The following is a 23,433-nucleotide window of genomic DNA, read 5'->3' on the forward strand; positions in this document are numbered from 1 at the left end:
TCCTGACTGACATATCACCAAGCACAGTTTTTGAAAATGAACTGCAGTGTTATTTTACAAAGTGTCTCTGTTGAAGGAGAGACAAAAGCCTAAGACTTTTCTGTAATCCTTCACTGCATGTCTGATGCTAGGCCTAAGAAACAGTCTTTCCCTCTGATGTTGCTTAGGAGGGAAGAAATGTTTGCCTCTGCCACTGAATCATCCTATTTAGAAATCTGTGAAGATTGGTTAAATCTAAAGTTTGAAAGTTAGTGTACACCTGTTGGAGAGAGGGCTTGTAATAGGATGTCTTGTTTGAAGCAGCTGAAGGCTCCAGGCAGGCCCGTTCAACACTAAGGCATCAACACTGCTTTTAACCTCTCTCAAGGTCATTTCAGATTTCCACCACCATTAATAATGGAACCCTGGTTGTACGGAATCTACAACGGAATCCTCCACTACTAACCCGTGTGGCAGCATCACATCTGCGGTCTGTTATATGCTTAGAATTGCCCATATCTAATGGATCTGCCCAAGACTTCTTCTGGTTTATGGCTTCCACAGACATTTTAACTACCAGGGTGGAGCTTTATAATTCCTTTTTTTGTGAGTTTTTTTGTTTTTGTTTTTTATAGCTCTACTGTGACTCCTTGGCAGCCGGAGTGACAGACCCATAGTTGGGTGCAGCTGTAAAATGGGATGAGGTGCTGAAAGGGTCTGGGCACATCTAACTGGGCTGCAACTGTACTAAGGAATCCCCAGGCAAAAGGCAAAGACTGAAGCAGGCTTACCTATATAGATGCACAGCAGGGTCTTATAATATGGTGCCATAGGAGCTGAGCCTTGAGACCTCGTAATTCCTAGAAAGGCTTTTGTTTTTTGGAGCCTGCTCAGTTCTGCCGCGCAGCCAAAGCCTGTTGGAGGACGAAGCTCTGAACGTGGTGTTTCACAGAACAGAGCTCTGTGTTTACATTAGGTGTGGAGCGATAAGGAACAGTACCGGTGTCCCGTGTGGTTCTCTCAGCAAGTAATTAAGCCCACTTTTTTATTAGATAATGTAAGCAAAATGTCTACATTGGCTACCTCTGGTGGGGAGTACTGAGAAGTGTTAATCTCAGCACACTTGATTCTGTGCCCATGATGCTCCAAAAAGAAAAACAAAAAAAGACAAAGGGGACTTAAGAAAATACTTTTATTTTCCCCAGGACTCCCCACTGGAATGCAGAAGGAGATCAGGCCCATGACTGGTGATTCTTGCACTGCTTAATTGACACTGGGCTGAAGGTTCTTTATGGGATCTTACAGGACTTGCAAAAAGTTAACATGTTCTTTCTCTGAGATGGTTAAAGCAATGGAGATGTCAGTTTAGCAGATTGGTGCCAGAATGGATAGTGTAGAACGAGACATCCAGATAATCATGAACACACTTTGCGATTTTTGGAGTAAAATGGAGGACATATGTAATGCATCAAGAACCTCAAAGCAGATTGTTCTAGGGGTTCCATAGGTCCCTGAAGGGGAGAACACCAGAATGGTGAGAATCGCCGCCTGAGGTAAAAGGAGGTGACTGACGACAGCACCATTATAGTTGATCTGAGCATCCATAGTAGAGGGAAGAGCTCATTAATACTGTTGTGCAGAAGAAGGGACTGACCATGATACATATTTTCCCAGACCTCTGCCATACTATCAGCTTGGAAATGGGAGCACAGAGGTATAAAGAAATAATTTTGTTTCCGTTTAAAGCGTATGCATCGTCTGACAAAACTGAGGGTGGTTAATAATGAGTAAAAAGAATATTCAATCAATTATTGGCAACCAGAACATTACACAGGCTAACTGAACCAGGGGAGAATTCTGATGCAAGCTACTCTGGTTCCTGTTGCAATTCATTTATTTTTCCATTTCTTGATATATGTGACAGACTGGCTCTGTTCAGGGCAATAAGATCCCATATTCCTAAAGCCGGCTGCTGCTGTAATTGCTTCTCCTGTCATAAAAGAGGTTGTGGTTATTCCACAATATTGTTTATGGCTTACTAGTCGCTTTTCTGTGCCCTCGAACTCACTCGTCTTCCCTTCTTAAACTGTCTACTCAGCTTAACTTGATGGTTAGTTGTTAGAATTTTTTGATAATGTTTAAAGTCTTATATGATGCTGAAGAATCTGCACATATTTCCCTGCTTCTCTTGACATATAGCTTATCCAAGTGGATATATTGTATTCTTAATAACTACTGTACATGAGTAAGTATGCGTGATTGCAAACAATTGAAATATAAACTGGAAAGAGTCTTTCTTTTAAAGAACATAGTTATACATCTGCCTCAAGCCATAAGTAACCACTTGTAAAGCCACCAGATTTTTAAAGGTAATAGGTGACATGCTTGTTGCCCAACAGTATATTGGTTGTGTACTATTTCCTGAAATAATTGTTTATTAAAAGCCCTATTGGTAATTTTTCGCTAAGATATTCACATGGGGAAAGGGTGCTGCCTTTATTCTGCCTTTTATTTGTAGGTTTAATATGAATATCCAGATAATGTGTGACAAAAATGGTCTGATACGCGTCGCGCATGCAGGTAGTAAGGATTTTTGAACCCGGTAACTTCTAAGGTTGTTTTTTCACATTTGGAATACCATGGTGTGATATCTTAAACATTCTAAGGTGAAGATGTTTATATGTTTAAAATAAAAGCTTGAGTTTTGAAAGAAATGTGTGATGCAGGATATTCGTATTATCGTGCAGGGAATATGCAATTCTCCAATGATAAAACATGTTTTTAGTTAAGAAGGCTTTTTTTATTTTGACAGCTTAAGTGATTGATAAAATATTTGTCTTTGTAAAATGTACAGAGTTTTTAAGTGTACAGAATCCAGTCCTTTTGCCACACAGATGTTGAATGACTCTGTGCTTAATTGGTCATGCAAGGATTTTTTGTATGGCACCGAACATTTTAAATAATAAAGGTTTTATGGCTCATTGATTTCGACAGTTAAAATTCATAAACCCTTTAATCCTCATTTAAAACAGTATGTCATTATGGCCTGACTATCATGTTACTAAAGTACAAAACATTAGGGACGTAAAAGCTGGTGGTTAATATTGCAGAATCTGTGTGCTAGTTCTCTGCCTAAAATCAACAGTCAGCAAGTAAGACACCACCTCTGATTTGTTTCCTAATATAAGCTGCTTCAGAAGAGCATTATGAAACCAGAACAGTAGATATTGTAAACTCTCAGCTTTCAACTGAGCTTTGTAACTTAGGTGCAACGCATGCTCCTCTCCCTGTAAAGAAGTTTATTTGCAGCTGATTAGTGCCGGTCAGTTCACTGTTTTCATTGATGAATGGTACTAGATTGCTCATGACAACCAGACAATTTAGTCATGAACGATAGCTCAAGCCCAATGGTAAAGTAGGTTATTTTTTTTTCTTAGGATGTTATTTGTGCATTGGGATTGTAGTAGTGTAGTCCTGTTACAGTAACGTCACATATTAAAAAAGCTTCTGATGATTTTTAGAGATCTGATAAGTACCCTTTGAGCATGCAGGCTTGCATATTCGTTTGTGGTATTGGCAGTCAGCAGAACATATCTTTACAGATAAGGGATCCTGTATGCTTCCAGACTATAAAAGCCACTGACATTACAAAGTGTGCATGTTCTGAATAACCGGATCGGTAATTATGTGGCCAATAAAGTGGTTATCCCTAGCATTGTGTACAGAAGTGACTAGGATAAGATGTTATTAATGGCTTCCTTGCTGCACGATAAAAGTAGAGAGAATGAAGTGTGCTGAAAGGCCAAGCCACAACCCACCAACATATCAGTCTCGGATGATTTTGGGGGTTGGTGTGTAGGGCTGTCGAGAGGCTGCTAAATTTCTAATTCATCTTTTGTCGAAACAGTTCTGAACCTAACCTGGCCTTGAATCCTTCAGCGCCCATGTAATGTATCATTATTTAGTACTACATGCTTATAGCGCACATAGGTAGTGAAATTCAGAATTGGAAGAGTCATACTGATCAGTTCGGTAATGCGGTTCAAATGTTCTTGGGTCCAATGTGTGAAGAACGTCTTCTGCTGAAGAGCAGCATTCTCCACCCTTGTTCTTGCCTCATCTGTGTTGAGGCTTAACATATTTATCAAACAGTCCTGAAGTACAGACGTTCTAGTTTGGTTACCCTGATGATCCATTTATTATGATCTTTGCAGGAGGCTTCAAGCCCCACGTGTGAGGGATGAAAGGATTTTCCAGTATGTGTGCATTACACATGGACACCCAACTCCATTTAAGATTGTTATTTTCTGCCACTCTCGCAACTGGAGCTCCAGAATTGAGGCACCCTTTGTGTTCTTCCAGTCTTATTTCACCACTGATCAGAGCAGAAAACAACATACTACCAAGACATCAACAACACTGAGGATTAACGGAATTTTCACAACTTGGCCACGGGCCGTCTAGGGGCTTGGGCCCAAAAGCCAATACACAGTGTTTTCTCCTTCAAGAAGGGACAGCTGTTGATAGAACAGACCCTGTTTCAGCACTTCTCATGCCGTAATGTTCATTGTATTTATATAGCGTTAACTACCCCGGATGAGGCGTCAAAGCTCTTTCTGGCGAATAGCACGCTACTCTGGAACCCAAGAGGAATTAGTGGTGGTTTAGTATAGGGAAATATGAATACAGCATTGGTATAAGTATGAGTGTGTTAATGTGAGCAGAAGATATGTGAGTTTGTTTGATTAACTAGAGTCATGGAGGGATAGAGGAGGGAATAATCCAGAAGTGTTAATTGGGAGTTTATAGTAATAGGATGAGGCTTGGGATGAGTAAGGAAGTGATGGAGGAGGGAAGAGTCTGTGGAAAGGGGTTAGGGAGATCATAGTAGTAGAAGGGGTTGTGGATGAGTCAAAGTTGTGAGATAAATGAGGGAGAATTTAGTAGGGTTGTTTGGTAGGTCTTAGTAGTAAACTGAGGTTTGGAGTGAGTTAGATGTGGTAGAGGAGGGAAGAGCTTCGGGTTATTTTGGAGAACAAAGTAGGCGAATGGGTTCGGGATGAGTCAGAGTGGGGATGGAGGATAGATTGATGGAGCATTGGGTGATGGGGAGACAGTAAAGCTTACAAGAGTACATTTTTTCTTTTTTTTTACTTTTTTATTTTATTATTTTAATTTTCTTAAAATGTTTTCTCTAGTACAGTAGGTCTAGAGTAATAAATAAATAGATATGCATAACACCCCTAGTCTGACCACCACCATGCGATAATTAGTTTTTGTAATCTCAGTATGACCACACCAAGTGTGAGGCCCGCCTGACTTTTAGGTCTAAAAGGGGACTGTAACCAAAGTAACAGGCTCTGGACACATCATAAGCCGTACAGACACTCAACGAGTACACACTGGATATCTCTGAGGAAGAAACCGCCAAAGCAAGGATGGTGAGGAGGCTGGACTTTCAGGCATTCCAGTCCACTAACTGTTACAAGAGGCGGTCTTCTCCTTTGGTTTGGATGAAGAGCAAGCTCAATACCACCTCAACTTTGAGGCAACAGACCCACGCACATGGACAAATCCACTGGCTGTGAGTATTGTGGATCCCCATGCCAAACTCACCAAAGTTCCTTGAGGCAAGGCAGAGGTGTTAGCCCTTGGAGTCGAGCCAGCCCTTTGGGACACAGCTGGGCTCTGAAATAGGTAAAAGTCATGAGAACCACACAGAGCTGGCACTCCTCACATCAATGGACCCTCAACATTCTGGACCTGCTGCCAAGATCAAAAGTTTGGCCTCCTTAGCACTGAAAGTCCCTACCGGAATCAAATGCAAGCAGGCCCAACCCCTCCTTCAGCAGCAAAGCACTGGGAGCCAAGGCCTACCTCAGCGCTGAGACTGCTGACCTTAAAGGGGTCACTTTGGATGGCTATCTCTTTGATGTCAAGGACCACCAGCTCCGAAAGACCCTACAGTTCTGAGCATCCAATCCTAGAGCAGCTCAAAACAAAGACCATTGCCCATCATAATAGATTATACATACACCTTCAGGTGGGTAAGATTACTACTAAGCCTCTGCTCAAGGGAGTCAACAGCTTTCTACCTAAGAGGAAGCTGACCCTTGAAGAGGACTTAGCTTCCGCACCAGAAGCATAAAAAGAGGCACAGGAACAAGACCACCAGCCTCATCCGCTTTGTCCCTTCCACTCCTTCCCCGCCTCCTCTGCCACATCCAGACACACTACCAAATGCATAGAGCACTATCCGCAGCAGGGTCACATAGCCCCTACATTAAGGATAAACTATATAGCTGGAAAGCCAAGTGAGGAGAGCGGATAACTGGGATAATTATTCTGCGGACCTTCCTAGTTACCCTGGCCCAGATCTGTATCTTTCCATATCCTGGAGACCAAATGCAGGAGTTGCTTAAATACCTGCAGCCCAAATACCGAGGAGAGAGGAGATTGGTTAAAGCACGACTATCTCAAACATGACTTTATATTATGCCTTAAATGCAGCAGACCCTGCAGCACGGGGATTGAATACTAGTATCCTAACTTGACACGCATGGCTTTATAATTTGGATTTTAAACTTGAGGTGCAACAATGTCTACTTAATCTCCCCTCTGATGGAGAATGTTTTTGTGGCCCACAGGTCAACCAAATGTTACAGACACGTAAAAAGGATACTGATGAAGCTAAAGCCGTGAGATCATTTTAAACCAGTAGTCAAAAGGGGTAATTCCACAGAAAGCGATATAGTGCAAGTTCTGAGACCACCTCCCTAGATGGGAGCACTTACCAAAGGCAACAGCAAACCTATCAGCTTTGCACCTCTAGCTGTTGCACACCAAAGAGTATAGAGATAATAATAAGGGAAGACCCAAAGGAAGTTCCAGTAGGCGAGCCTCCACTACTAAAAAAAAATGTTGACTTCCACAATTTACACTAAACCACGTTACAACTTATATGGGGAGAATCAATGATTTCTTGCCAAAATGTCAAGAGATCACCTCAGATAGATGGGTTCTAGCTTTAGTTAGATACTGTTACTGTCTGAAGTTTCACTCATACCCACCGCCCAATGTGCCAGCTCACAGCTCAGCAAGGACCTTCTACACCTCTTAAAGAAAGAGGTACAGGGCATCCTAGTAAAGGGACCATCACACCTGTCCCCTCACGTCACCAAGGAAAGGGGGTTTATTTCATATACTTTCTCATTTCCAATGCAGACAGGTCCCTCAGACCCGTTCTCGATCTCGTTCCTCTCAACCGATACACATGCTTTCACATGTTAACCCTTCAGGACATCATATCTATCCTACAGTAAGGTGACTTCATTGTAAAAGTTACAAACCTCAGAGCCCAACACTAGATGGCAGGAGGATATGGAGCCTGTTACTCTAGAGCACTACACACTACAAAGAGATGCTTACCTGGTAAGTAACGTTTTCCTTTCTTGTCCTTTTTGCCTTTGTGTGATGACGTATTTCAGCCCAAGAACATGTCATCCATAATTTTTCCAATCATAATTCTGAAATCTCGGTGTGCCTAAAAACTCGACAGTAAATTGTCTGGTTTCAGCTCCTAACCTGCTTCAGTGCTTCTTCTGATTTGTATTGGTAAAGAAAATAAAAAGGTCAAAAGCTTTTTTTAATTTTTAAAATGGGTGATGGAACCAAATGGTGGGGGTGGAAGCAACGGGGTGTGGTAGCCACACGGAAAGCAGCGGAGGAAACACAAGTGGTGCAGGGACAGAAACAATATAGGGTGGGAGGTGGAAGCAATTCGGGCAAGCAGTGGTGGGGCATGTGGAAGACATAGAGCAAAGTGGAGCTCTTGGGAACAGACAGGTAAAAGAGAGCAACACGGAGCAGGTGTGGGAAAAGCAATGGGGGAAGGACAGGAGGCAGGCACACCATGAAAGGTCGGGTAGGAGAAGCACACAGGCGACAGAGAGCAACCCTGAGTGCAGGGGACGAGAGGTACATAAGAAAGACGGCTGCAAAATAACCCTAAAGTAGTGCTTAGAAAGCAAGCAATGGATGAATAGAAGCCAGCTAGCCAAAAGAAATGGAATAGAGACTATGCTTAATGGGAGGGACAAATACAAGATTGACAAGCTGGGACATGAATAATAAACAGTTAAATGAGAGTGACAGGAAAGCCAACCAATGGTATGCATTGGACAAGCTCTAGGCTTCTCTATGTTCTTAATAAGTCCACAATATATTTTGCAACATGCATCGAATGGGCTGTCTACTAGGCAAGAGCAAAAAAGTTATTTTCACGTTCTTTAGAGATACAAGTACAGCTCTCCTTCTATGAACGCTGAGTTTTGTTTCACTTGGCACCACAAGCATTTTTACAGCTCAGCTTATACAGACGCAGAGTTTGGTTTCACTTTGCAACAAAAGCATTCCTATTTCTAGTTGAATGGAATTAATGCAATTCTATTTGATCAACATTCTCATTGCAACATTGGGGGACTAAGGGCCGCAGATGAGCTTGTGAACCGGTTAATAAAAAAATAAAAAAAATATTTCAATTCGTCCCTCCGTATGACTTTATATTAACAGCAAAGGCACATGGCTCAAAGGTCAATGTTTTTTAATGCAGCACTATATTAAAGCAGCTCTGGTAACGAACATACAGGGGCTGCGAGAAACGGCCTTTTACAAAGTAGGGAGTTCTCATCCTTAACGTTTTAATACACTACAAAACTGCCCTGAGTCTTAAAAAAAAGCCTACAGGCAGTACTGTACCTTAGTAGACACAATATGTTAATCTGTGCTGGGCATTCTGTTCTGCACTTTCCAGGAATAATCTAAAATTGACAGACATTAGGTATGCTAAGAGATAGTTGAGGTATTAAGTAGGGGCTGAGTATCATTGAAAGTAAGGGAAAATAGCATAAAACTTAGCAAATAGAACTCCGTAGTTGAAAGCTTTTATTTGTTATTCAGTTTTTATTGAGTTCTGTTGAGCCTTACAGCAGGAGACTTATTCATTATATAATATTATAATTAATGACTAAGTCATTAGACTTAGTCAACCCAGTTGATAAGCCTTGCTCAATTATAGAATATTTACAAACTTAAACAACTGCAGATGTATATCCAGACTGAGGACCATGAGTGATATCAGTCTTCACATATCCTCTCGGCTGTGCCTGACTGAGAGGTGCATGTGCTACTTCACCACACTGGAATTGTCCAACTTCGGGAGGCTCCCTACATGCCTTCCAGCTTTATATTGAACCATATATATGATTAACAGATACTAGATGCATAACCTTTATTCACCTGGATCTTAGCTGAACATAGTCATTGAGTTTCTGTGTATGCTTTTGGAAGGGCTGTAAGGTGAACAGTCTCTCTCGGAGGATTGAGGCCATATCTTGAGCTTGCTCTCTGAAACTGACACCTCAGGCCTGCAGGGACCTCTAGTGATGGTGAAAAGGTACCTTCCATCAAGCTCAAGACCAAGGACATCTGGTTGCCCTAATTTATTTCCACACCATTTTATGAAAATGTAACGATGATCTGATTCTTAGGCACCTTCTCCAGCACGGATACATTTCCGATGACCATCTCCAAACCCCTTTGAGCAGCTAATATAGTTGATTTTACGTTTGTTACGGTCCACAGACCTCACTAAAACGGTGGCGTGTCTCCTTCGGCTGGCTTAGTCAATGTTAAGGCATCTCTTGCTCTTTATTTCTTCTTGCTCAATTGTCTGTAGCCTTCACTGGGGGTGGCAGCAGGGATAACATCCCCAATTGGTTATCTAAGTAGTATTGTGGCAGAGGCATAGTCAGTGGTACAGTGGGATGTGCACCAATGTAGCCTCAATAAGTGGTGCATTGCTCACTCATTGTCCTCTCCGTTATCCATTCCAGAGTTTAGCACTATGTTGGGTGTGTGCATAAGTCTCTCAACCTTCCGGTTGACTATTTTTCTAGTTAATGTTAATTTATAAAATGCTGCAATGATTACCCAAAAAGAGTCTAATTTCACAGCAGCTAAAACAAGTATTTAGAAACCCATTAGATCTATCCTTGACTGGCTTTTATATTACAATACTGAATTAGTTATAATTCACCTCAGGGACTCATTCTGAGAGGCAGCCATATTATCACTGCAGTAGTAATGAGGAGAAGATGGTAGCTTTCACACCCTCAAGACACCATGGAATGGTGAAACCAATAGTTGGCTCAGTGAAAAGCAATGCTTTTCCAGCATGAACAAGCTAACTGGAGAAAATCCTTGCCACCACTGAAATTCTTACTGCAATCAAAACGTAGGCTCCCGTTTTAAGGGGAGGAATTCAGACCTTCTTGGATTATTTTGTCTTTTATCATCGCAAGATTGCTCCATGCTGGCAACCTGTCAACCGGGAAGTTGAGAGACTTGTGCACCCACCCAACCAGTGACATGTGATGCTATTATTCATCTGAATTGGATGACAAGCCTTCCATATGTAGTTTACAGGGCCTGGTTTGCTTACTCTATCTGTGAGACCAGCATGAAGGAAAAATAACATGTGGAAGCCACAATACGCATGGATTAGGTGAAATAATATTCTTTACAGAAGTATAATTGTCCGAATGTCATATTCTGAAGGGAAGCAAACAAATCAGCAGAGTGCTTGGTTAGGTTGCATTGTGACCTGCACATGGACATCTATTACCATAATCCTGTCCCAGTGTTATATTCTGCACAGTAACATGCCAACTGTGGTGGATTACATCCACCAGATGGAATGTCTACTTAGCTTTAAAATATTTCTCTAGCGAGGGAATCCTTCCCAGATACATAAACGTAGAATTGTTTAGGACTGGCAGGGCAGATGTAGAAAATTATTTCCAAGGAAAAGTTTATTTTTAATTACTTGCCCTGAACTAGATAGCCTGTTTCCTAAACTCCTTCAGTAGCCTTATAGGCTTGAACAATCTGACTGCTCACACACCAAGGGGACTCTAAGTTTTTTTTTTTTTTTGCCCCTTAAAAAAAAATCCAGTTATAGAACGAAAACCACATAAGAGGAGATTATCAATTCTGCAACTGTGGATAAAAACCTTTGGATACCTATTGCTCTTGGTAAGTAACATTCATTTTGCACAGCACCTCCTATTCAAAATGCTCCTGCTACAAAAACAAATTCTCAGAAAAGCATCAGTGTTTCTGAAGCTACGATTGTATCTTTAGCAATGTATGTCCTTTGGGACTGTGATGGTGACACTATCTAATTAATATTTATTTATAAAATGCTACAAACATCTAGTTTCCACCTTCTTGAGTGTGAGAGGGCTACCGCCTTTTCCTGCAATACCACTGCAGTGATGATACTGCTTCCCTCTCAGAATGAGTCCTTGAGGTGATACTGAGTTTGTTCAATGCATGCAACAGCACAATATGTTTTTCACTGGGCTCAAGTCCATGTTTGGTGAGGAACATCTTCCACTTACTGCTGTTTGTTTCTCTGCCTTTTTTTCGTAAGCATTCAGCCATTGCTGCTATTCTGGCCTTTTCATTGTGAGAGAGTGCTTTGGGGCAGGCATTCTCTGGGAGACTCCGAATGTGGATTCCTTTGTTTCTCTTTTCTTGTTGCTGCTACTCTTTTTGGTTGGTGTGAGAGGTTATCACTGGCTTTTTAATCACTTGGTCAGTATGTCACCTGAAAGTGGTACTACTGCAGATGCAGAAATCATTATTTGACCTAGGAGAGGAGGGATGTTGGGAGGTTTTCAAAAATAAAATGACTGTATGGCTCAGGGTCTGTTGTACGGTAAAGAGTTTAAGTGAAAATGAGCACATCCTCACCTGATGGCCAGCGCCACTTGTTAGGATCTGTGAATACCTGGTTTTGCTGTCTGTTTTGCTTGCAAAGACGATGGGCACTTACCTTCCCTGCATTGCTTTCTGTATTGGTATGGCCCTCAACCTTACTGGACTCGCACTCACAATTAGTTCCATGGATTTGTGGGTGCTGAAATAAGTCATTACTTCGCTAGACCCTTTTTTGCCTTTCTGGAACGACTGTTCATATGTCTTGGTCCAAAACACTATGTCACAAAAAGTGCAATGAGTTGACGGTGATACCCACATCAACCAAGTTACCTGGTTAACCAGATACTTTCTGGATAAAGAAACCTCATTCAGGTTTTAGTGACATAATTCATCATATGCAACCTTACACCGCCCTGACAATATCAGAGCAGACTGTACCTCAATTTGCGGGGGTTCTTTATAAGAAATTATTCCACATTCTTTCTACAAAAAGCAAAAGGAAACATGTAAGATAATAGAAAGACATGAGCATAAAAAACTACCGTAGGATGATCCAAGATCTGTTGAACAATGTCTCAGGCCAATAGCAGAAGAAAGCTGACCTGAAGCTCCCTTCTGTATGTGTGGAATATGTATTGAAAACAGTATGTTGCAAAATGTTGCAAGCTCTCTCTCATGCCAAACATAACACTGCTGCAATCATCATTACAATTGGAACTTAAAAACATGCACATTCCCATTATTTTAATAAATGTATTATTAATTCAGTATTGCCATATAAAAGCCAGTCAAGGCCAGACCTACTGGGTTTTCATTACAAGACTGTAGGCTATCATTATGCATTAGGGTCCTTTAAAGAACACCCAAGAACATTCCAGAATTAGAACCCTTAACACATAAATACTCCTTGAACTGAAGCCTCTTCCTCTTTTAATTGCTGCTTCCAAACAGATAAGTTGCAGTTCTTTTTATGTGAATATGATTATCTTTATACAAGTTTCCAGTTTATGAAAATGTGTGTTTTAGGTTTGTTTTGAGTGGTGTTTTTGTGTGATTGAGAGAATGACTAGAGCATTTGTGATGTTGTTACAGGGTTAATTTAGAAGGTAATTTGTTTACATGTTTGATATTCTGGAACCATCTTAAACAGTGTGTTATTTGTACATGTAAATATTTAGTGTGGTTGAGTAAAACCATTCGTGTTTTTTCAAAGTTGCAGTTGAAGGTGATTTCATACCTTTCAACTTAATAGCGTGCCATTGTTTTGCTCGTGCCGAACGCCTCTCGGTTCATTTGTGCACAGAGCTCAGTGCATCGGAACTGTGTTCCCATGTGTGCGCTTCCTGTTTGCTCACTGATGTGGAGCAACAAACTCACATTTCACCAGATTTGGGCGCCATTTTGAATTGGGAATGAGACCACTGACTGTAACTGAGAATATGTTGGTATTTTCATCGCAATACATGTAGCAGCTGTTCAGTTATTTACCTGATTGTGGCAACAGATTAGTGATCTGTGGAAGGTGGAGGTCTTCTACTGATTTGTCAGATCTATTTTGTTTGGTCAGTTGTGTATCGATAGGAGGTATAATAGTATAATGTCTAGTTTGGATTTGGAAGTGGTGGAAATTCCAGAGGGAAATTTGAATGAGGAAATTATCAAGAGATTGATACAGGCTGAGATGAAGAGTTGTATTTAAGAGACAATTGAGAGAGGTGGTTCTTATAATGAGTTTGGGTCTTTGTCAGAAGATGATGCTGAAAAGTCAGTGAAACAAGATAAGAAAAAAATGAAAACAAAACATTTGAATGAGGAGTCAAAGGGCTTGGACAAGAGTGTTGAGCAAAGCACCAGACATGCGAAAGGTGTCCTTTGCTGCACAAAATTAAAAGGTGTCCTTGGCGCGGGACCAGTAGAAAAGGCGTCCTAAGCAGTGCAAAGCAGTTAAGTTCACAGAATGATGAGTTTATGGCAGAGAAGTTTTCAGGAAAGGATAAGGAAAATTTTTATGAGTGTGTTTTTGATTTACAAGATGAGGATGGTGATGATTTACTTGATGTTGAGGAGGGTCCTTCAACATCCAAGGATGTCATTAAGAATACCTTTGGTGAGGAAATGCTTTCACCAATCGACGTTTGACATCATAGAAGTGCAAATTAGTGGCCTTTGGACCATTTAGCTCCATTTATTAAACAAGCATTTACAATGCATCGGGTCTCGCGTTTGCTCATGTTAGAGCTGATCGCGTTGTAAACTCCTAACCCGACTTTTCACCTATCGGGCAAAAGTGCATTTATGTACATAACCCGAAAAAGTGAAATCAAGTAGGTAAAGCGACTTCTGCCAAGCGAGATCGGGCTTGTAAATTTGAGAAAAAAAAGTCCACGAGCCCGGTGGAAAACAGCGAGCCTCGCATGTTTTCTGTACTTGGTCGCTGCGCTGGAGGAGGGCTAGCCACCGGAAAAGGCATGCCATATGGGTGCCTTCGACTAATGAAAGCAAGCAGATTTTATCAGGGAAGCCCACAAACCAATAAAAAACACTGATGTGAAGTTGACAGGGCTCAGAGCCCTTTTATAAATACAAAAGAGTCTCCCTGCGAAAGCATGCGCGAGTGCATGCAACGCAGGCTCGACCCTAAAAAGGGGTTAGGACCTCATTGGATAAAGCAGTGAGAAGTATTTTGAGGGCAGAGAATTCAAGGCCTGTAATTTGAGGGCAGAGAATTCAAGGCCTGTAATTGAAGGTAATGTTTGTTTTACTCCTAACCTGAATCCAGAATTGATTACCTTCTTATTTAGGATGGGTAGAGATCCAAGAAAAGGACTGGAAATGTCCCTAAAGCAAGAACAAGATAACATTTTAGATGTTCTAGGGTAGTTGGCACAGATTCTGGATATGGCCGAAGAGGTGTATATAAATGAAACCCTTTTAGGTTTGAATTTGGTAAGGGCATGGATTCAAAGATCCTTGCTTTTATTGAGAAATGCTAATGCAGCCTTAACTGCTAAAAGAAGGGAAGCAGTTTTTATGAAAATGAGCCCAAAACTAAGTGATTTAGTGAATAAAGAATCTGGTTTATGATCTGAAAGGGTTATTGTTTGGTGAAACTTTGGTAAAGAACATATGTTTCTTCATTTACGGCTTTAGATAAAGCTCAGTTCAGTATGTGTAGGATGTTTAGTGGGAGTGTTTTTAGAAGGGCCGGCAATAGGGGGTGCGGATTCCAAAGGTTCCAGTTTGGTCAAAGAGGAATAAGAAATTACCAATGAGGTTCAAATTCCAATTTTACCCTCAAAGGGGTAGAATTCAGCAAGGTATTGGGAGCAGAGCTGAAGGACAAGGATCATCAGGATTTCAGGGTGAAACCAACAGTTACTTCTTGTTCTTTCCAAGAAAAGATAGGAGCTGTTTCAGATTTTTCAGGAAAGAGTGGGAAAATATTACAGAGGATCCTTGGGTTTTAGAGGTTATTCAAGGATATGAAATATAATTTTTGGAACCTCCATTTCAAAGCAAAAAAGCCAAAAAATTGTTTTTGAATAAAGAACGAGAGTTGATAGTGGAGAATGAAATTTCAAATCTCTTAAAAAAAGAAGCAATAATATCAGTAAGGTCAGAGGATTTTGTTTGTAAGCACTCTTTTCAAGGTAGAGAAGAAGGTGAAAGGATGGAGACCTGTAATAAATTTAAGGGATTTGAACAAATTCCACATTTAGAGGCATTTCAAGATGGAGGGTATCCATCTTTTGAGGGAAATGCTTTTAAGGAATGATTAGTTGGTGAAGTTGGACCTCAAAGATGCTTACTTCTCAATTCTGATGTCTAAGGACAGTCAGGTTTATCTATACAATTTCAGTAGAAAGGTCAGTTTTTTTCAGTTTACCTGTCTTCCATTTGGCCTATTATCCGCTCCTTGGTGTTTCACCAAGATCACGAGGGTAGTGGTTTTGTTTCTCATAGAGAGGTGTGTGTGAATGTTTGTTTATTTAGACAACATTTTGATAATGTCTGAGTGTGACCCAACTCATCAAGGATCTGCAGATGACAGAGGTTACAGGAATCTTTCGGCTTCTTGGTGAATTTGTGGAAATCAGTTCTAACTCCATCTCAGAGTTTGGAGTTCCTAGGTTAATAGATACGGCAAAAGGTATGTAATGTTTACCAGTAAGAAAGGTGAACAAGACCAGGAAAGAAGTTTGCTATGTGTTTCAAAAGAAAATAATAACTCTATGAGAACTAGCGAGGTTACTGGGGCTGCTATCGTCTTCAATTTAAGCAGTTTTTCCAGGCCCGTTGCATTATCAGACTCTTCAAAGGATAAAAGCAAGAGCTTTCCAGTCGGGTTTGTGGTATGGAGACAAGATTTGTTTCGATTTGGATGTGAAGGAGGAATTAACTAGATGGTTAGAGAATCTAGATATTTGAAATGGGCGTGTGATTTTTGGATGCATGCCTGATTTTTGTTTTGGAATCGGATGTTTGGAATTCCTGTTTTGGAATCAGGTTGGGCTTCCCGCTTGGGTGCACAGGAGACTGGTGGTTTATGGTCAGAGGTGAAAAAGAATCTTCATATCAATTGTTTAGAAATTGTGGCAGCTTTATATGCACTCATGAGTTTCAGAAATGTTTTAAAGAACAACACGGTGCAGACGAAAATGGACAAAGTTTCTGCGGTGACTTACATGAATCAGTTGGGGGGGTGGGGGGGGGTCTCGAGCCCATGCACTTTCAGATTTAGCCATGGACCTTTGTTTTTTTTGCCTAGAACAGAAGATCAGTTTAAGAGCAGAATAATTGCCTGGCAAGGACAATGTGTTTGCGGACAGGAATTCAAGATATTGGAAGGATTTTTCAGATTGGAAGCTTTGCAGGGAATTTATTTCTGAAAAGGGGTCTTTCGGAGGTGGACCTGTTTGGCAGCAGATCAACTTGTCAGATTCTAAGGTATTACAGTTGGCTTCCACGTCCAGGGGCTTTAGCAGTGGATGATTCTCAGCAAGACTGGAAAGCTTTGAGAGGATATACATTTTCTCCTGTTTGCAGTGATTCAGAGAGTTCGGCAGAAAGTGAGTAGAGAAATGTGTCAGTTGGTACTGGTAACTCCGTTTTGGGTATCACAGGAGTGGTTTCCTGTGTTGCTGGAAATGGCATGTAAGAGCCCTTTTTATTTGCCAGCTAACGTAGATGGAGAAGAACATCCCCTGGTAGAGTCGGGAGTTTTGAACCTTCTTGTTTGGAAAGTGTCAGGAGATCTTCTGCAGTGTCAGGCCTTTCGGGAAAGGCTGAGGAATTGTTGGAGGAGTCGTGGGCTCCAGATACTAGACACAGATGCAAGGGAAAATGGAATAAGTGGGTTTCTGGTGCTTGGAAAGGGACTTGGATCCCATGGATGCGCCTGTTGTGAATGTGGTGAATGTTTTAGTATAGCAGTTTGAGAAAGGATTGTGTTACAGGACCATAAGTTGTTATAGATCAGCAGTTTCTGCAGATCATGTTTTTGTTGAGGATCGGAGTGTAGGTAACAATGTTCTGGTCTGTAGCTTCTCTTTGGGTAATTATTGTATCATTTTATAAATTAATATTAATTAGATAATAGCACCATCACAGTCCCAAATGACATACATTTGCTAAATATACAATTGTAGCTTTGGAAACATTGTGATGCTTTTCTGAGAAAATCTTATTATAGCAGGAGCATGTTGAGTAGAAGTTGCTGTGCAAAATGTATGTTACCCAGCACTAGCAATGGGTACCCAGAGGTTTTATCCTCAGTTGCAGAATCCCTAATCCTCTCTTATGCGTTTTTTGTTCCATAGTTCGATATCTTAAGGGACAAATTAACTTAAAGGGTTCCCTAGGTGTGTGAGCAGTCAGATGGTTCAAGCCCATATGGTTACTGAAAGAGTTTAGGAAGCAGATCATCTTTTTTTGAAGCAAGTGATTTAAAATAAACTTTTCCATGGAAATATTTCTCTGTGTTTTCCCTGCCAGTCATAACCAATTCTAAGTTTATGTATCTTGAAAGGATTCCCTTGTTAGAGAAATATTTTAAAGGTAAGTAGCCATTCCTACTGGTGAATATAATCCAGCCGAGTTGGCATGCTATTGTGCAGAATATAATACTGGGCTAAGATTATGGCAGTAGATGTCCATGTGCATGTGGTTTGCCGATTTCTTTGGTTTCCTTCATAATTATAGTTCTGTAAAGAATACTATTTCATCTAACCGCTGGGTACTGTGGCTTCCACTTTTTTTTATTTTTCCTGAATGCTTGCCTCACAGTTAGAGTAACCAAACAGGGCCATGTCAACTACATATAGGATTCTTCTTGTCTAATCCAAATGAATAATAGCATCAAATGTTGTTCATTGGTTGTTTCTAGTCACTAATACCTGTTCCCATGATCCTGTTTTCGTCACCCAATCACTGTTTTATTTTAGGATCTGAAAGCAATTACTTTTCTATATGCTCAAATGTATTAGAAAGTTGAAGTTTCTGATACCTGCTTTGAAATCTGTCCATTGTCTGTATCCTTCCCCTCCCACAGCAAAATGTGGGCTCTGTGTCCATCTTCTTCTCTCTTGTGTGACTAACCAGCCTGTTTTTCTTTATCCAAAGGTGAGAAATTACCCATGACATATAGAACTACCAACTCAGACTCTGGAATGGAGATGCTGCTACACCGCAGATTGACCAATGAAACTGAATCCTCTGGGGAAGAACAGATAGAAGAGTCAAGCAACAAAGAGACAGGGACTGGAATGAAACAAATGTCCAACACTACAGCCACCACTACCCCTGCAGGCTTATCCTCAGACAGACTTGTATCTGGGTTTAGTACATGGACAAATGACAGCAAATGGGATTTCAGCAGTGAGGAGGACGATGACTGTTATAGATAGGTGCGAGTCTTTAAGGTTTTGAGGAGTTCTGTTCTCCACTGACATAGATATCTGCTGTCACCATCTCACCAAGGTTCCATACTGAGATGTGATTGGCATGGGATTTGTAAGGCATCAAGTTTCGGATCATGTTGACTGCTGACCAGGCCTTGCTTTATTCCATGACCCGTTTCTGACATTCCTTTAGCTCATCAATAATTTGTTCCAAACAGTGCAAGTGGCTGTGCTGTGATGATTCATTGTAGATACATCCTTGCTAATAGCATGTCTAGTGTGAACAGTCTATGATAAATAAGCTATGAGAGAACCTTCTTACAGTTGAAAATCTGTTATGAAAAGGTACTTTGTACCTCAAGAAGCAATACGTTTTATTGTCACTAATGTTTTCTGTTATTGATCAGTGGAAAGAACAGTTTCAGGCTATTTGGTAGGCCTTGCCTGGCCAAAGCAGGGTAGGGTACAAGATAGCAACCGAGTATTTACTAGCCTGATGACACGGCCCAAATGCAGAGGCAGGGGTGACTTTTGGAAAAGCAATCATAGACTTGACATTCACAGAAGCCTTAGACTGCTGGTTAGACCAGGCAGAGACCAAAACACAGAGCAGTGAAGGAGGAACCCTGTGTTCAACCTCAGTAGTCTTTGTTGCCCTAGGCGGCTGCCTTTTTACTTTGTCAGCAATAACCTCACTACCAGCTGATTCCTTTGTCTTTACATTATGTGGCATCCCACTGATGAAATGAAGTGCGAAAAGTTGTTCAGGAAACAGGCATACAGTAGTACAGACCTGTTGTGTTTTTTTTTTCATCATAATAGATGCATAAATGGTTACCACCGAAGATAGCAATGCTCCTCATTCGTTATTGAGGTGCAAATGATCCACCAATGAAGCAAAATAGAAATTCACTTGAATGTTTATTTTTTATGTGTATATTGAACAATACGGGTACTGAGTTCACTTGTTAGTACTGAAGAATAAATATAATTTTGGTTTAGTAATTTTGTTGTTGCACAAAATTGGTAATCCTGCAAAAAATATTTTAAATTACTGCTAAAACATAATTGCCTTGCTTTAATGGTGTGCCCCTAACAATAAAATTAGATATGAAACTAAAAATAGCAGGGTAATCATTTCCTCTGAATTCTCCCTTCTGCAGAAAACCATTTTTTGCATAAACGCTTGCCTCGAGGATTTATGATTTTTTTTCCGTCCCTCACCAGCTTTATCCCATCCACACACATTGGGATTGTTTCTACAAGGTAGTCTGTAAGATACATAAAGTTCTGAGAGCTAGCTTGAGAGCTCAGCAAAATTATGGGCATCAGTTCAAGAATGACACAAACTGCGAGTATGCATGATGGCAAGAAGACACCATATTGATGCCATACACGGTAGTAACAATTGTATTGGAAATTGTAATTTATTGCCTGAATCCTAATAAACAAGAATCAGTTTAGGGCTTATGGACCCGTACAACTGTGTGGCATGGTCATTACATTGATTGAGCAACTGTCAATAATCATTAATAAATGGCTAATAAAGTACAGACATATTCTCGCAAAGAGTGTCGCAACACTACAGAACACTTACATAGATGTGTACAGTATTGACTGCTAAATGGAGAAGTGCCAAATATGAATACATTTCATTAACTAAGTGCCAGCCGTTAAGCTTATCACAAACAAAATTTTAAAGGCCTATTTTGATCTATGTTTTTATGTCTTGCCTGACAAAACAAAACATATGATAGCCAAATGAGTATTCACTAGCACCTTGTAATATGGCCCATATGTAGTGACGTTTTGCACAACAGCAAGCATAGGCATGGCATTCACAGAAAGCGTTAGACTTTGGGTTAGACCAGGCAGAGGTAAAAACAGAAGTGAAGGAGGAACCCTGTGTTCACATTCAGCCAGGCTTTCTTGCGCTACAAGGCTTTTAACTATGACAGCAATAATTGGGGTTTATAAATGACTTTCTGTTTGCAAGAAATTGATCATTTTAAATGACTGCTAAAATATAATTGCTGTGGGAGAATATTGTGCTGCTAACTACAGAATTAGGTGTGAAACTAAATAGACCATGGTTATCATTCCCTCTGATTTCTCCTCTCTGCAGTAATTCATTTTGAACTGTAAGAGGCATGCAAAAGGAACAGCAAGGCTGAGAGCTAAGCAAAATTATGGGATTAATATTCAAGATTTTTTCCATACGGATATCAAGAGAGGTAGAGTTCCAAAGCTGAGCTCTGTAAAGCCTCTTTAAGCTTGTTGACCCCCTTTTTTTAATTTTTTTTTTTTTTAGGTCTGGCCTAGGGACTGTGCAGTAACTGCCAGCCCTGTGTTTCCAATAACTTCACATACCTATAGTATACAGAGGTGCTTAGAGTATAAATATGAAAAGCATTTTTTGTTTGCTAATAACTATGGCACCATTTGACAAATCTCCACAAAACCTTAAAAAAAATATAGTTCAGCCACCCTCATTTCCTCCCAGGAAAGTTTTTGGGGTGATTTTATTCATTGCCAGTATACATTCATAATAAGGTATCAGGATACACAGATACATGCATGTTTTATTTGTTAGTCTATCCTACAGTGGAAGCACTTATATTAGGAATTGCCGTAGGCATTTCTTTTTTCCTCACGGCCCCTGGTTGTTAGTGCCACGCTGGAAGTCAGCCCTCCTGGATTTTGACCTGTGCAGATGCCATTTGTGGAAAATCCTCCCACGTGCCCTTCAAAGAAAACCCTCAACTCCTTCTTGAGAGTTAAACCGTCTACGTGGGAAATACGTCCAAGCTCCAGAGAAATGCATCCAGAACGCCTCAGCACGTCTCATCCTGAACCTCCCTCGCCACAAACACATCTTGGGCCACCTCAGAGACCTCCACTGGCTCCCCATCAACAAAAGGATCAACTTCAAAATCCTTATCCATGCTCACAAAGCCCTCCACAACACCAGACCAGCCTACCTTAACGATCAACTTAACTTCAACATCCCGAAACGTCAGCGCCGCTCCGCCAGCCTTGCCCTTGCAACAGTCCCTTGCATTCACCGCACCGCCTCTGGCGGCAGGTCCTTCTCCCACCTCGCCACCAAAACCTGGAACTCCTTCCCCACCAACCTACGCAAGACCCAGGACCTCCTGTCCTTCAGAAAGCACCTCAAGACCTGGCTCTTCGAGCGGTAGCCCCCCCCCCCTTGCCTCATGACTCTACCGGGAGAGTAGCACGCTCAACAAATTGATTGATTATTGTATTAGTAAGTGTTGGGACACAGGGGATGCAGCAGCACACAGGTCTGCAGGCCAAGTCTGGAAGCTGGAAGTCATCAAAGATTGTGATCTATCAATGCCCAATCAAGTCTGTAAAGTAGTGGGCATCTGCTTTTCTATCTTAGAAATGTTATAAACATGTTCAAGGTCCTACCTATTGAAGCTCATAAAATGGATACATAAGCCTAGATTGAATCTAAGTAGGACTATGGAAATTCTTTTGATTTGAGCATCTTGTAAAGATTGCTAGCTTGTTTCCAAGTGGTCTAAAATGTGGCCACCACACTGGTTATTAATCTGTACAGGACCGTATGCATTACTTATTTCTTGAGCTCATTACATAGTCTCCCAGTTTGAAAGATGATTCTAAGTGCCGCTTGCGCCCAGAACTATGCATGGAAATTGTATTGTATTGTAATAGTATTTATTTAGCGTTTACTACCCCTGACGAGGTGTTGAAGCGCTTTTCGGTGAGTAGCACGCTGCTCCGGAACACAACAAGAATTAGTGATGGATTAGTATCGGGAAATATGAGTACAGTTTTAGTCTTATTATGAGTTAATTTGAGCCGCAGATATGAGAGTTTGTTAGTTAGATTGACTAGAGTAATGGAGGGGTGGAGGAGGAAAGAAATCCAGAAGTGTTAATTGGGAGTATATCCCTCATTTACTCATCCCAAAGGCTTGGGATGAGTAAAGGGGGATGTTGGAGGGAAGGGTTAGGGAGATCATATTAGCAGGGTGAGATAAATGAGGGCTAATTTAGTAGAAGTGTTTGGGAGGTCATGGTAGTAGAGTGAGGTTTGGTGAGTTAGATGTGGAAGCGGAGGGAAGAGGTTAGGCAGAGTTATTTAGGAGATGAAAGTAGTGGAATGGATTTGGGATGAGTCAGAGTGGGAATCGATAGATTGATAGAGACATGACATATGATGATGGGTAGATAAGTGTGATAAGATGAGAGCAGGGATTCATAGATAACTAGTATAACAACCCACCCAGGAGCCATGCATTGACCCACGAACATGCCAAGTACAGAACAACATACACACATACATACACACATATATATATATGTTCGGTGGCATGTGTAGCTGCAGATACACATGCTGTGCATTATCCTGCCATCTAGTGTTGGGCTCGGAGTGTTACAAGTTGTTTTTTTTCGAAGAAGTCTTTTCGAGTCACAAGACCGAGGGACTCCTCCCTTTCGGCTCCATTGCACATGGGCGTCGACTCCATCTTAGATTGTTTTCTTTCCGCCATCGGGTTCGGACGTGTTCCTCTTCGCTCCGTATTTCGAACCGGGAAAGTTAGCTAAATATCGAAAATTCAACGTAATTGTTCTCGCTCGGTACCGGGTTAGTGTTATCGTATCAGCACCGATTGCAGAAGCGCTCCGGCGGCCCTTCGGGGCTTCCGCTCTTCAGCGGGGCCTGGTCAGCCCAATCGCATCCATCGACGAAGACTAATGGATCGGACCCCCTTCCG

General features: G+C 41.1%; 1 protein-coding gene across 4 annotated transcripts in view; it reads left to right on the top strand.

Moving 5' to 3' along the window:
* Positions 1-20,145, top strand: part of SLC35C2 (solute carrier family 35 member C2) — a 128,895-nt gene extending 108,750 nt beyond the window's left edge. For all 4 annotated transcript variants that reach the window (XM_069243492.1, XM_069243489.1, XM_069243491.1 and 1 more), the window contains one exon: positions 18,385-20,145. In XM_069243492.1, the coding sequence (XP_069099593.1) occupies positions 18,385-18,668 (284 nt within the window). In that variant the 3' untranslated portion in view covers positions 18,669-20,145. The remainder of the gene's footprint in view (positions 1-18,384) is intronic.
* The last annotated feature ends 3,288 nt before the right edge of the window (positions 20,146-23,433 follow it).

Source organism: Pleurodeles waltl, chromosome 7, assembly GCF_031143425.1.
Source record: "Pleurodeles waltl isolate 20211129_DDA chromosome 7, aPleWal1.hap1.20221129, whole genome shotgun sequence".
Classification (NCBI taxonomy): Eukaryota; Metazoa; Chordata; class Amphibia; order Caudata; family Salamandridae; genus Pleurodeles; species Pleurodeles waltl.